This window comes from Miniopterus schreibersii (genome assembly GCF_964146895.1).
Source record: "Miniopterus schreibersii genome assembly, chromosome: 15".
Classification (NCBI taxonomy): Eukaryota; Metazoa; Chordata; class Mammalia; order Chiroptera; family Miniopteridae; genus Miniopterus; species Miniopterus schreibersii.
The window spans coordinates 25,948,910-25,963,149 of NC_138115.1; the positions used below are offsets into that span (position 1 = coordinate 25,948,910).

At 47.9% G+C, this 14,240-nt stretch overlaps 1 protein-coding gene across 1 annotated transcript in view; it reads right to left on the bottom strand.

Annotated features, from left to right (window-relative positions):
- CLSTN2 (calsyntenin 2) overlaps positions 1 to 14,240 on the bottom strand; it is a 484,330-nt gene that overhangs the window by 64,364 nt on the left and 405,726 nt on the right. Inside the window, exon 6 of the mRNA XM_081160688.1 lies at positions 7,699 to 7,884. Coding sequence (XP_081016814.1) covers positions 7,699 to 7,884 — 186 coding nt within the window. The remainder of the gene's footprint in view (positions 1 to 7,698; positions 7,885 to 14,240) is intronic.

Here is a 14,240-nt window from a genome sequence, read left to right on the forward strand (position 1 = left end):
TGCAACTCACTTAACCTTTCTGACGTTCCACCTCCTTTTATAGCATCTCCCTTCCCACGGTGCTGTGAGGACTGAATAAGAAACGCAGCAGCATGCTCACCATGAGGGGAATGTTCGCTCCACGGTAGCTGTAACAGTGTTATTATCACTATTTCTCTTACCACTGCGAGTCCAGCCTAATGCTTGGGGACTTCACCTGGAGCAGTAGGAGCGTCATGGGCAGATTTGTGTCTTAGGAGAATCACACGTGCAACTTTGTGGAGGGTGGAGCTGAGGTGAGTGGGAAGGGCTGGCCTTGCAGAGAAGACCAGATGCCCCAGCTGGGAGCAGCCTTGGGCCTCCACTGACTTGCCACTGAATTCTAGTGCTGCCACATGGTTATGTTCTCCACATCCTTACCTTCCACACGGAGCAAAGCTCAGCTACTCAGGAAAGGAGAGGGCTAGGGGTTTCCCGATACTGTCAGGAAATAAGAGCCAGGGAGTCTAAGGTGAGCTCGGTGCTGGGGCCACGGGTGTGGGGCTGTCTCCTGGCTCAGGACTGACCAGGCAGTTGTGAATGCTGATGGGTTTAATGGACAGTAGTTGGGTGTATTACCCGCCATTTGTCAGGGATCACTGGCCTTCTGAATTCTGTATATCAGAGCCTCATCTCAGCTAGGGATCGGATTCCAAAGCCCGCCACCACAAACATCTCCTACAGTTAAAATGGCCCTTGAAAGTCCCCCAGGAAAGTGCAGTATTGGAAACCAATACGCCTCTTTGAAAATGTTCAACTCAACCAGTTTTGCCTCCAGCCCTGGAACAGATCAGCGGGTCTAAGGCTGAGCACCCCTTGGCTTGCAATGGAAGGTTATGCTCTGTGAAAAATATGCTCTGTTTAGCACTGTGAGGGGCTCACCTCGGAGAGGTCTCTAGGAACTGCAGGATCTGAGAGAGTGGAAGGGTTTGGTCTCCCAGTTCATGATCACCTTGTAGCTAATGAATATCAAGGGCAAATGTGGGCAGAATTGACTGCATTACTTACGTGCATATTTCCAAGAGTTTTTGGTTGGTACCCTGTCAGATACACACCAGACACTCCACTAATGTGTATAACTGCCTTTTCTCCTATCTAGTGCCAGGCCTGAATTAAGAACTTCAATGCTTTTTCTTAGTCACTCAGCTATGTGGTGAATACTATTATGGTTCCAGTTTGCAGATAAGAAACCTGAAGCTCAGTGAGCCCAGGATCACAACCAGCTAGGGAGTGGGCCCATCATTAGGACTTTCCAGTTTTTTCCTCTCCCCTGAGACCTCCTCACTGCATCACCCCAATGAACCTGGAGGGAAATCTTGGAACCTCCTGCACATTTTACAAACTGAGGTCCTGGGAGGGGAAAGAACCAAGATCACACAGCCACACAGCTGGTTAGCACAGGCTCAGCTCTCAGTCTCCTAGCTAATGTTCTTTCTACCACACAGTAGAGTGTCCTGCCAAGCACAGCCCAGTCCGGGGACCCGGCTAGAGGCTGCTGTCTACAGAAAGGCAGGTTGAAGACAGCATGTGACCTCGCAAAGCCATCAAAGCAAAGCCCCCTTGTTTTCCCTGGTGAGGGGAGCAGCCGGCCACCCTGCAGCATCCACAGATGTTGCCACAGGGAAGCATCAAGCTGCATTTAACCAGATGGTTCAGATTTCCATGAACTCAACAGCTTGTATTTCATTTCTCAGTGTGTTTAAACAAATAGAGAGATTTGCCTTCTCCAAAAGTTGTCCTCTCTCTTCTCCCCAAGGGATTCCATGGAGAGCAGTGAGTAAACAGATACATCACTTGCAAAGATGGTGTGGCATTGTCTCCACATTAGGGTGTAGTTAAGATGCTCCTTGGGACTTCTTCACAAAGTCTCTGAGACCCAGCTGAGAGGTCACACTGGCCTGGGGCACAGCAGCTGCAGCTGGAATGTGGTGGTGGTGGGATGGGAGTGGGGTGGGAACCAGAGGTGAGGTCTGGTTCAAGGTCCCTGAGCCCTCTCAGGGTGGGGAAGCCTCTCTGAGCCAGCCACTAGGTAAAAATGGGGATGAATGAGGGTACACTGTGGTGTGAGAACCCAAGTGAGCCTGGGGGCAGTTGTCACTGTCTGGACTTCTTAATTGAAGGGTTTGCATTCTGCTCTGGATGGTCTTGGTGACGGGGAAGTGTCCTTAGCACTTCCAGGTGGGACTGTGGCAATGGTGATTGACATGACTCCTCATTGCCCACCACATCATGGGAAGGGATGGGACAAGCAAGAAGGTCTCAGGGGAGAAGAACCATTGTCAAGGACAGAGGCCTCGTCCTACAGAGTATTCTCACAACTGGCAGTATCATCTCCATGTTATTTCAATAAACATTTGTGCGATATCTAAGTTATTCCAGTACTGCAGTGAGAATGCAGCAATAAACTAGACAGAAATGGACCCTACCTTTAGGGACCCAGGAGAAAGTCTTTCATTTTTGGTGGGTGGAGCAGTCTAGTGGTAGAGAGTCTCAGAGGAAGCAGGGAGGCTCTCTTCACAAACATCCTATTAGTAGTAGAGTGCATTCTGTCCTCAACATGCTTCTCTGAGCCCTGCAGTCCCCCAGCAGTCCTGCAGGGTGGCAGTTTCCATCTTGACTTTAAGATGCTCTTTGTCTCCTTGAGCTAATTCCTCCAAAAATCAGCTGATATCACTTGGTCCTGTGACCTGCTCTGACCAATGAAATGTGAATGCAAGTGACATGTATCATATCAAGGCAGAAGCTTTGAGAGCCAGTCCATGGTTCACCATGTGTGTCTTCTATGTGCCATGAGAGAAACAATGTTCTAGTAAAGGCTGTTCTTTTAGCCTGATCCCAGTGGGAAGTCAACATGGAACAGAGCCATGGTCAACCCAAGAAGGACAAGTGGGAGGAATGATAAACAGACCTTTGTTATTTTAAGCCAATGAGATTTTGGGGGGTTATCTGTTACTACAGCATAACCTGCTACCCGGACCCATGATCCAAGTAAGTGACTGACATTAGCAGCTGTAATTCCTATTTCTCCATCTGCACACCTCCAGCATGGACATGGAGGAATTTCTGACGTCCTTTCAGGAGCTCAAACCCTATTGTTTCTATAATCAGACTATCATTCTACTTCAGGACTCCTCGACAAGAGGGTTCCTCCAACGCCTTAAAATCAGAAACTTGAATCTTGGGTAAAGCAAGCTGGGTTTTGGATGAGGGGTGGTCAGCCAGGTTCCTGGGGCAGGACCGTAGATACCTAGTAGCTGACCAGCCTGGGCAAGGTCACTGTAGGCCAAAACTTTCTCCCCAGGGCAGTAGGGCATGCCGTATGGCCGCTGAATAAAAAAATAACTCAAAGAAATAGGCATACCCGGAGAGGAGCTCACTGCTCACTGTCACCCATGAGTCAGTGTGTGTAGCTTTTTGCTGGTGTATGATTAATGATTTAATCTGATTCCCAACAAGCATGCACCAATATTCTTCAAAGTAAGAGGCCCATGTCAGCTCTCTGGGAATGGAAGCACTGGCTATGACTAGGGGACTAATACTAGTCCCCTGAAGCTCCAGCTCTTTAGGAGTCTGCTGGAGAAACTGACCATAGCTTCCTGTCGCTGGGCTATTCTGAGGGTATAAAACCTCTATCCGTGATCCTTGGTGAGGACAGCTCTGTCAGGCTGCACAGTGTAGCAAAAACCAAGGACTTAAACTTTTTCGATGTGTCTGTCTTCCCCTGGAGACTGAACTGTTAAGTGGTCTTACCTTCTGTAGAGTCTCAAGAGACACAGCATTCTGACACTCCACAAATATTTGTTAAATTAATAAATACTTGAATGAATGAATCTCTATGAAAATCTCCTGGCTCACAAGTGTATAAATTCTGAGGACAACTTAATGTCTAGTGATCTGAGCTGCTCTGACAGATCCATCACTTGATTTAATAGCATGCTCTTATTCTGTGGCCTTTCCTTCAACAAGACCTGTCCTCGCGGTTCACGACTCCACATACCAAACAGCTGATGGGGTGACCTATGCGAGAGGGGCAGCTAGCTGCCGGCAGCCTGTGGTCCTGAGGAGGAGCAGCCTCTGGTCTGGGGCTATGAAGGCATTTGCGTCACAACTACTTTTCTGTTTACTGTAATATGTAGTGACTTAAGGTCATCGAAGCAGGCCTTTTCTTGGGCTGCTGTTAATGGCAAATTTAATTTGGCCAAGAGGTCTGACCGAGGGTCTCACCATGCATTTCATACCCAAGGCAGTTCTGTGACACGTCACCTCTGGAAAGCCAGGTACTGAGACGGCAGAGACCTTCATCTTAAATTTCTGAATTAAGAGGAAAGGATAAGCAGTTTGCCCAACTTCTCCAAGACGCCTGGCTTTATGTAAAGCAAGGGCAGAAGGGGGTCCTTCTTTGGCTATGTCCAGCCCCAGGAACTGAAGGGGACATGCGTTCAGGGCCCTGATTGGTTTTATTTCAAGGCCGAGTGGAAGTCACTGGAATCAGAGGCCATTTCAAGTGCTTGTGCACCTGTCAGGTGCTTCCCGACAGCAGAATTTGTGCCAGTTATTGCCCGACTCCCCCTTGAATGGGAGTCTACCACTGCTCCTCATGGAGCTAATGTTTCAGGGGGAGCAAGCAGGTGGCATTGACCAGACATGCACAAGCCCCTGGGAGGAGACACCCCTGCCTGGGTCGCTGCACGACTCCAGCATCACAGAAGAGATGCAGGCATTCAAAGGCACCCAGGAAGCACCCCAGGACTGCAACCCCAGTGAGCACCGAGGGCAGGGGGACACTGGCTAACGGGAAGGGTTTAGAATGATGAGGGGGGAGAGCATCCTCGCAGGAAGAAACACGGACGAAGGCTTAGGGGTGGGCACAAGCCAGGCGTGGGGATAAGGGCGGTCTTCTGGCCGAAAGAGGCAGAACATCGGGAGGAAATGGGCTATGACGACGATGGGCAGGGCGGAGGCAGGTCTGCAGGAGGGTCGAGGGTAAGGCTAGAGCTGGGCATGTGCACCTGGGTGCTCCGCAGGTGACTGTCATCGTTGTCCCCGAGCCTGGCACTCGCCCTGGATTCCTCGCTCTCACAGGAGGCATCCTCGCCCAGCTAGGTGCTCATCCCGGAGCCAGCTGAGGTTCCTTCTGCCTCACTCCTGACAGCTAATGAATCATTACATCTTGCCAACTTTGCGTCCTAACTCTGTCTTAAATTCATCCCCACTGCCACTCCCCTGGGTCAGAACTCATTATTTCTTCCTTAGACTATGGCGATAACATCCTAATTGGTCTCCCTGTTTCCACCCAAAGTCAATAAAGATTTGTAGAATAAAAAATGCATGAACGCTGAGGCTTAAGTTGTCATGGCAGTTCCCTGGTTGAGAAACCCCGCAAGAAATTTGCCTACCAGCCACTGAAAACACACAGAGGCTTGCCTGCAGAACCTCGGATCCCCCAGGAGGGAGGCATTACCCCGAGGCTCCGGGTGCGAGGAGGTGCGGCCCCACACCAGCTGCGCATCTGAGTCACTCTCAGTGGCTTCTGCCCTTTTTCCCTGAGCTCTGCCTCAGTGGAGTTCAAGATTCAGACCCGGAATATTCAGACTCGGAGGCTGGGGTGGCCCTGCCCATCAGGGCTCCTCAGGCAGAGTTCCCATCAGTGCGGAGGGTGGCACTATGGGGAAGGTCACCAGAAAGGCACGCAGATGTCTCTCGACAGAGTCTCTCCGAGCACCAGGTAATCTTGCGTGCACCTTGGGGGAAACTGCTTTCCTGACTGAATTAACCTGCCCTCCTGCAAGGCGAGCTGGCAGCCCAGAGGAATGAGCCATGTTAACACCAGATGCAATTTTGTTCTAAAGTTTCTTCCCGCAGAAAATCTTTCTCACTCTCCATATCTCCTCATTTCTCCCAGCAACATTCAAAATCAAATCACAAGTGTGTGCCCTTGGGCCCATCTGATCTTTAACAAGCTGATTCCATCATCTCCTGGCAACCTGGAGGAGTTTAGAAAATGGCTGTAACCCACAGGGTGGTGTGGGGTCTAGTGGACTCGTGATAATTTAGGAGTATGGGAAGCGAAATGGGATATTCATTCAAGTAAGATGTCGTGTGGGATGGCTTCTCTCACACAGAGTTGGGGGAGAGGGCTGGAGGCAGTTTTCTGAATATTGCGGGCCCCTTCTATCCATTTTTGCAAGAGCTATTTGGGATGTTGGCGGTGTGGTGATTTCCCTGCTCAGCTGCATCATTCTGGAGAAGTCTGCGTTCCCACAGGCCTTCCTTGCTGGCCTGGTGACATAATGAATGGAACATGGTGACACCCAAGCAGGGTCTATTTCACATTCAGTTCTAAAAGTTTCACTTTGTTCTTTGGGCAGCCAGCAGTGTGGATGAAGGTGTGTGTGGGGGGGGTACAATGTGGAGGGGGGAAATTTCCAAAGACGGTGGGGGAGGGACCACCAGGAGGGGACGGCAGGCTAGACTGTGTGTTCAGGAGCCCCCTTTCCCTTTTGGAAATGTAGTTACCCCCAAACACAGGCCCAGTGCAAGACTAAGTTCCCCACAGCACTGCTGCAGTCAAGCATGAGTTCCTGAGTATTTCTGAAGAGAGCAAAGAAGAAATAAAATATATTCCATGGGGATGAAGGAGGCCCATCCACACAGCTGCGGTCACGTTTACCACGTCTATGGGATCATTGTCGCCATGCTGAGCGCCCTCCCATTCTACAGGCTGACGTGACAGATTCACATTCTAGCTCCCAAGGCCTGGCCTGGTATCACAGATTCCAAGCTAAAGAGACTTTCCTTCTGATAGACCCACCTTCAAGTTCTGGCTCGGTCACTTTCTTTCTGTGTGACCTTGAACAAGTCCTGTTCCTTCTAAGCTTCCAATGTTTCATCTTTAAAGCTGGATGAATAACACCCTTCCCACAGTGAAGTGGAGAGGATTAAATAAAGTAATGATGTGAAAATCTGGCAGGCTGCACTAAGTAGGTGCTCAATAAAGCTAAGTTTCCTCATGCAGCACCCCCACTTGGACACCTTCACTTTGCCCACCTCCACCCCCCCCCCCCCAGCCCCTTCTTCCTTGACGTGGGCAGCCAGGCCGGGCTTTACCGGCATGTGACCCAAGCAGTTGCACAGAGCCCCCAGCTTGGTTTAATGCTTTGTGGGCTTATTATTAAAATTCTTCATGATTTTTTGAACAAGGGTTCCACATTTTCATTTGCACCAGGCCCTGCAAACTATGTAGCTGGTCCCGTAGGGAGGAGACCAACCTTTCCTCAAGTGCCTGATAGCACCCTTCATATGAGCCCTGGTCAGGTGTCCCTATAAACCAACACAGTGGAAGGAAACCGGGATTTCCTCAGGCCCTGTGCCAGGTGCTCATAAACACACTGCGCCATCAATCCCTATTTTACCCCGAGGGAGAATAGAGGCTTTTCCAGCTCCCTTGCCCACAGCCACACAATGGGTAAATGGTGGGGTCTGACCTGACCAGGTGTGCCTGATGCCTACGGCTGTGCCCTCTGACCCTTTCACCATACTAAATAAACTTAATATTCATCCAGGAGTTACATAGATCAATGCGGTGGAAAGGGCTGATTCTCTCATAAGATAATAAAATATGCTTTGTATATCTTTTAAGAGCAATTAATTAAAGAAAATCCCCACAGGGGAAAAACCTACCACATAATTTCTGAAGGGATTTCTCCGAGTAGGTCTCCCGGTCACATCCCTTCCCGATGTAATTGGTCTGCAGCTCCGTGGTGATCTGGATGGAGGACACGGCCCCATCGCACGTCTCCAGGTGGATGCTGGGGAACAGGGGCACACTCCCCGAGCCGGGCTGGTACTCGATCCGCTTGGTCCAGTCTGAAGAAACAAGGAAAGGATTCAGGTAGATCAGGTTCAGCCAGTTCTGCGATGACACTTGTTTCGAATATGTGAATTTGTTCCAACACAACTGATAGATGAGGGAATCACTTGAGGGCCACAGGAATTTCACATTTGCTTATGCAAAACTGCCTCCCCGAGAAATACTAGGTGAATGCAGGGAGCTGCGCCCAGCTGAAGTGAGCCATTAGGAATGCACAGCATGTGCACACGTACACATCTCAAACATCTGCCAGCTACCCGGCTCACCTTGTGTTAGGAGCCTGTGGTGACAGCTTTCCACCCCACTCAGACCACCAGTCTTCCACCTGGTCACAGTGACACACAAGCCACAACCCTTCCCACGTCCGCTTCCACGAGCAAAGGCCAGGCCTTTCAAGGTAAAGTGCCATATTTATTGTAGCTCCTATATGTTTCTTCGCCGTTTAACCATGTAAAACTGTGCTGATGTTTTTTCCTTTCACTCTTTTTTATGTGTCACCTGTGCTCCTCGCCCGGCTTTCCCCATTTTGGCTAGTGTGGTGATTTTTAGGAATGCACATGTCTTGTTATAAAACAGAACACAGAATGGTGGTTTAAGGATTATATGAGATCACGAGGCAGGGTGCAAGGGTTCTTTCCCAAACATTCAGGACTGTGGCCCACTTATGCAAGGCCAATGGTCCTCACTGTTTTTTAACAGAAAAATAATTTGGGGACAAGAAAGCACTGGAGAGGAATAAAATTACAATTGAAATGGGGCCTCAGCGTGAGCCCTACAGCTCCAGTTCTTGAGGCTCCTGCTTCTTCTAGCCAGAGGTGCCTCACAGCGCCTCCTTCTGGAAGCCTCTTCTGTTGTAGAAGCCCAGGACATCCTTGGTATCTATTCCCTTGATTCTGCCGGCACTGCAGGCATTTCTTTCTCATCTAGATATTTTGGTGGTTATCTTTGATGAGAAATTCTACTTGAAATCTTTTTTTAGAAGAGGTGCAAATAAAGAAACAAATAAATAATGAAGGAAAGTCAGTGGAGGCAGCCTTAGCAGAGTTTTCATTCCTCTAGTCACCCTGTGGCTAGAGGAGCAAGGCCCTCCCTGGGGAGAAATCAGGCACAAAAAGAGTTTTTAGGAACATCACATCTGCCACTTGCTTTGGTGACCTCATGAGGTTTGCTTTTGAGGGTTTATGAGGAGCAGGCAAAATTGCAAACATACTGTAAAAGAAATCGATGAAGCTTTCTGAGTGTAGTGTCCTTAAGAGAGTGGGAAACTCATACAGACATCGTTCATTTTCCAAGAAGGACTTGGGGTGGGGATTAAGAGAGCAAAAGCAAGTCATCAAGTTCAGCCTTTGCCACATGAAATGTCTATTCATTCTTATTTCCTGGAGGGTAGGATAGTGTGCTAGTTAAAAGTATGCCCTCTAAATTCAGCATGTGTGGGTTCAAATCCCAATCCTCCCACTTCTTATGTAACTTTGGGCAAATCATTCACCTTCCTTGAGCCTTAGTTTCCTCTTCTATAAAAGTAATACCTACCACCCAGGGTGTGGGGAGATTAAATGCAGAGTTATTTCAGCACCAAACACAAGGGGCATATTCAACAGATACATTATTGTTAAAATACCATTTATTCAATGCTATTTATTGCAGAAAATTAGAGGACCTACAATTATTAAGCACTGACAAGGTGCTAAGCTCTTTTACATCTTTTTTTTTCTTCACTTAATTCTCTCGGCAACCAGTGGATGGGTGTTATTATCTTAATTGCACAGATGACAAACCATGGCTGAGAGTTGGCATGACTTTGCCCAAGGCCACACAGCTCTTTCAAAATAACTCCACCGTAATTCTGAGGATTTGCCAGAACTGAGAACAATGGCAATTTTTACACATCCATTTTTGAACATTCAGTTTATACTGATATAAAAAAGGAAATGGTGATACTCTCCGATGTTGGCAAAGGATCAGGAAATATTGCCTGTTTCATCACTGCTTGACCCTCAGGGCAGTTGGTGGGGGCCAGAGGCTGCTTTGACATGAAGACTGGAGAGATCTGGCCTTGAATCTCAACTCCCCCAAATGCAGACCACGTGACCTTTGCAAAGCAGGTGTCATCTCTAGGCCTCTGTTGCCTCATCTGTAGATATGAGATAATTACACCTCTTTATGGGCTTGTGAGCATTTAAGGCTAAGGGCCCAGCACAGAGATCTTCCTCTTGAAGCCTCATGATGGGAACACTCCATTCCTTGGTTCACAAGCTCCCCAAACTTCTCCAAGCTGTCCTGATTGGAAACAAAATCTTTTCCATCTATAAAGGACCTAGAGACTAGTTTATAAATTGTGGCTCAATTTTTTTCTGCAGTGAGGAAAAAGGAAGCAGACCGCCTATTGTTTTAATAATCAGGCTCAATCACACTGCAAGTGTCCCTGAGAAAGCTCACATTGGAATGCCTCCAGGAATCAAAATCCTTCTCTGTGGATTAAGGACTAAGAGTCATGATGATTTTATTATAACTACCATTAAATTTGGCGAGCATATGTTTTCTTATCAGAAGACTATTAACCACTTGGAATTCTCCTATTATATGCCTGGAGGTGGAAAAAAGCTAATCTGAGACTTCTGGAAAGCACAGGTTTCGGGGGCTCTTGTAATCCAAGACATTCAGGTACATTGTTCCAATTCTGCTTGAAAGGACACGGGTGTGTCAGAATATTCTCTCTTTAACTGTGCATGTCCAAGGGCCTCCAGCTCTTCCTGATCTCAGCCTTCAGCAGCTGAAGAAATATCAGGTTTTGAGGAAATTGTTGGATTCCTAAAAGGTGAGTGGCTGAATGTGGGGTGCTGGGGAGTAGGAGGGATGGAAAGGGTGCCTCCCTGAATACAGATTGTTCTGGCAGCTGACATTCTAACTAATCTCTGCAGGAATCAACCATCTGGCATCCTTCAAGACTTTCTTCAAGAGATTTGTGGCTTTGACTTGGGTATCAAGAGACTTCCTTTCCTACCAGGAGAGGCAAGGAAGCTACGTTTGCTCAGCAGTAAGCACTTTTATCTCCACTGGCCACCCAGTGCATCTGCACTGGAGGTGGGTGAGAAAGTAGAGATGGGCTGGAAGGGTAAGCGGAGGTCAGATGATGAATGCTGGCTGAGAGGTTTGGATTTCATCTTAGGGCCTGTAAAGAGCCTAAATGGGTTTTCAGTGAGAGCATGGAATATCCAGACTGTGCTTTGGGAAGGTCACTTGGCAGCTGGGTTAGGCCTGATATTCATTTTCAGAACATCAGAACACTCCTGATAGCCACCTCATGATAAATCCATCCAGAAGGTCACCTCTGATAGTCTCACAATGGGAAATTACTTTCAATTTAATTACACTGAAGAATGTTAACTCTGCAGCTGGACAGACTCAGGTTTGAACCCTGGCTCTGCTTCTCCTTGGCTGTGTGGCCTTGAGTAAATCACTAAACCTCTCCAGTCTCATTTTCTCATCTGTGGAATGAACATAATACAAATCTACCTTGCAGAGTTGCTTTGAGAATTGGAGAAAAAGTATGCAAAGCACCAGGAACAGGGACCTGCTGTAACTACTGCTATGATTATTTTAGTATCATTCTTATCATTATTCCAGGTTTTCTTTTCACATTTCCAAAACTGCTGTCTTGAGTCTGCAACCGAGGTGGGGCTTTCAACTGGAAGGAGGTAGGAGGAGGTGAAGATTCAGAGAGGCTGGGCATCCAATCCTGGCTCCAAGACTAGCTTCATGCTCAGAAGTGCCCCATGGTTGGTCTAATGCTCTGCTGTCACTGCCTTAAAATTCTTAATAACTTTAAAACAAGGAGCTTTCCCTCTTCGTTTTCCACTGGGACTCACAAATAGCTTGTCCTGCCTTCCCAGCTGAGTACCCTTGGGCATGTTCCATAACCTTTCTGAGCTTTGGTTTCTTCATCTGTAGAATGGGGCTATTAATTAGCTACCCCAAAGGGAGGAACTCAGGCTTTGGGGCCAGGCCCAGCTGTGAATCCAGCTCTGCCACTTGTTACCATGGACTGTGAGCAAGTCATTTCCTTCCCCATCTGAGTTTACTCAGGCGGATGCTGGTGATATTGTCACCTATTTCAGAGTTGTGGGTAGGGTTTATGTCAGATAAAAAATGTAAACCACTTAACCCTGTGCCCAACACATAATGGGCACATATATTTTTGAGGAATAAATTATGTGGTTTTCTCTTCTCCAATTAAAAACAATTACGCAAGGGCACAATTTAAAAAGAAACAAAACACAAACTCTCTGAACTCAATTTACAAACGTAAGGAATTTTCTCTTCCTTTATTACTGACCCCTTTCCATTTACTGTATTTTATTTTCACAAGAGCATTTTACTACCTTTTAATTCCTACTGAAAAGAGCTGTCTTTATTAACTGCAAAAGAGAAGGCGGGAGGGGCAAACATGCCCAGGCGTTAAGCCTCAAGACAGTCCCTCCCCTGGGTGCTCGGTCCCTGCCCTCCCTGGGCTGGGAGGTCAGGACTCCAACCGGGATCCTAACAGAAGCTGGGTCTGAATCAAGGTGGCCCCAAATTCTCACCCTTTCCTTAAAGAGGCACTTTGGGAAGTTTATAGGAGTAGCACTTAAGATGACCATGCAAAGTGTCTGTGCTTACCTAGTATATAGTAAACCATGTCTCTGTGTGGTGCCATGAGGTGGGCTTAGTCACCCCTCGCTCCTCCTGTGGCTGTTCTTCCTCGAACCAGAGGAAACGTTCCCTTCAGGGGTCACGGAGGGGAGGACAGTGCTCAGCTTGTGGGGCCACATCTCCCGACCTGACCACAGTAGAGTCCTGGGGCTCCAAGTAGTGAGAGAGGTGGGGAGCTCCCTCAGGACCCTCTCCTGAGCTTTATTCCTTCCTCCCCGGCTGTGCTCTGTGCCTCCCACACATTGATGATTTTCGGTTCATCATATAAATAAAATTGATGCAGACTTCGAGTCAGTCTAGGTCACTTACCGCCTCCCACCTTCTCTTAGCATCATCTGATGTCATTCCTGGAACCATGCTGGATTCTAACGATTCGTTTATTTCTGTGCTTGTTTGTTTGTCTACAACTCTCAACCAACCCCGCTTCCTGGCCCCATCAGAAGTTCTGCAAGAACAGGGGCTGTGTCTGTTTTATTTGGTTTTAAATTTCCAGTGCCTGGTACAAGTCCTGGAATATAGTGGGTTCTCACTCAGTGTCTGGAGAATGAGTGACAAGGGTGCTTTATGAAAGGTGCCTGTGTGCAGGTTCTGGGGCTCAGGGAAGTCCCCTGGCACCCTTGCTCTGGTTGGACTTGCTTCTTGTTGCATTTCTCGTGACTTCTCCAGCTCAGTCCAGCCCCTGTGACTTGAAGGCGTCGCTGCCATTATGCTGGGCTGGGTTTGAGGTTCACTGCACACTGCTTCTCTGGGGCCCTTGGATCTGCACAGAGATCCAAGGTCTGCCCTGCCCACATGCCTGGGCACTGCACCTAATCCTGGCCGCCCACGTGAGGGATCATTCCTCTTCTTCAGGGTGCCATGGCACCCGTATGAGTGCCTTAGCTCCCCTAAAAACCTCTAGTGTTGGTACCATTTCTTTAAACCTGTCACCTCCCTTTTCTCTCTAGCTTTAAGCTCTCGCACCGGCAGTTGGGCAGCAGCCAACGCTGCCTTGAGGTGAACCCCATGGTGCTCAGGAACCAGGGCCCCTGCCCAAAGCTTGGCTGCTGCTCTCCCCACCCCTTTCCTCCTTTCACCCCTCAGCTCACGTGCTATTCAGTTCCCAGACAGGAGCATATCTGGCAGAATTGTGCAGGGAGGTACAGAAACCAGGTGATCTAAGAGCAGCCCTTCTGAAAGATAATTGTCCCAAAGGGGAAATCATCAACTCAACCAGCCAGGGTACTTTCTCTTGGATTTATAGAAACTTTTCTCTCCTATGTCCAATAAACACCAGCATTTTCCAGGCAATTTTCTTATCTTGGGACAAATGTGTGATTAGCGAAAGATAAAGTAGCTATTCTTGAAGAATCTTTACTTTTATGGCTTTGAAAAGCATTTACAATGCAAGAGTATAGTTTTTCATGCACATGTTTTCAGTCTTTTCTTAAAAATGGCTAAGGGTGCTTTTCAGACTCCAATAATGTAAATCTCTTTAATCTATAGATCAGTTGTACATGATTGCAAAACTCACCTTTTTTTTTTTTTTAATAGAAGGACCGTGACTCTAGGTGATAATGCCTCATTACTGAAACCAAACACCCCACTCATCTTAAACTGTGGCTGAAAATGAGGTCACATTTACTCTAAATGCCGACCTGCACCAACCAGGTTATCAGAA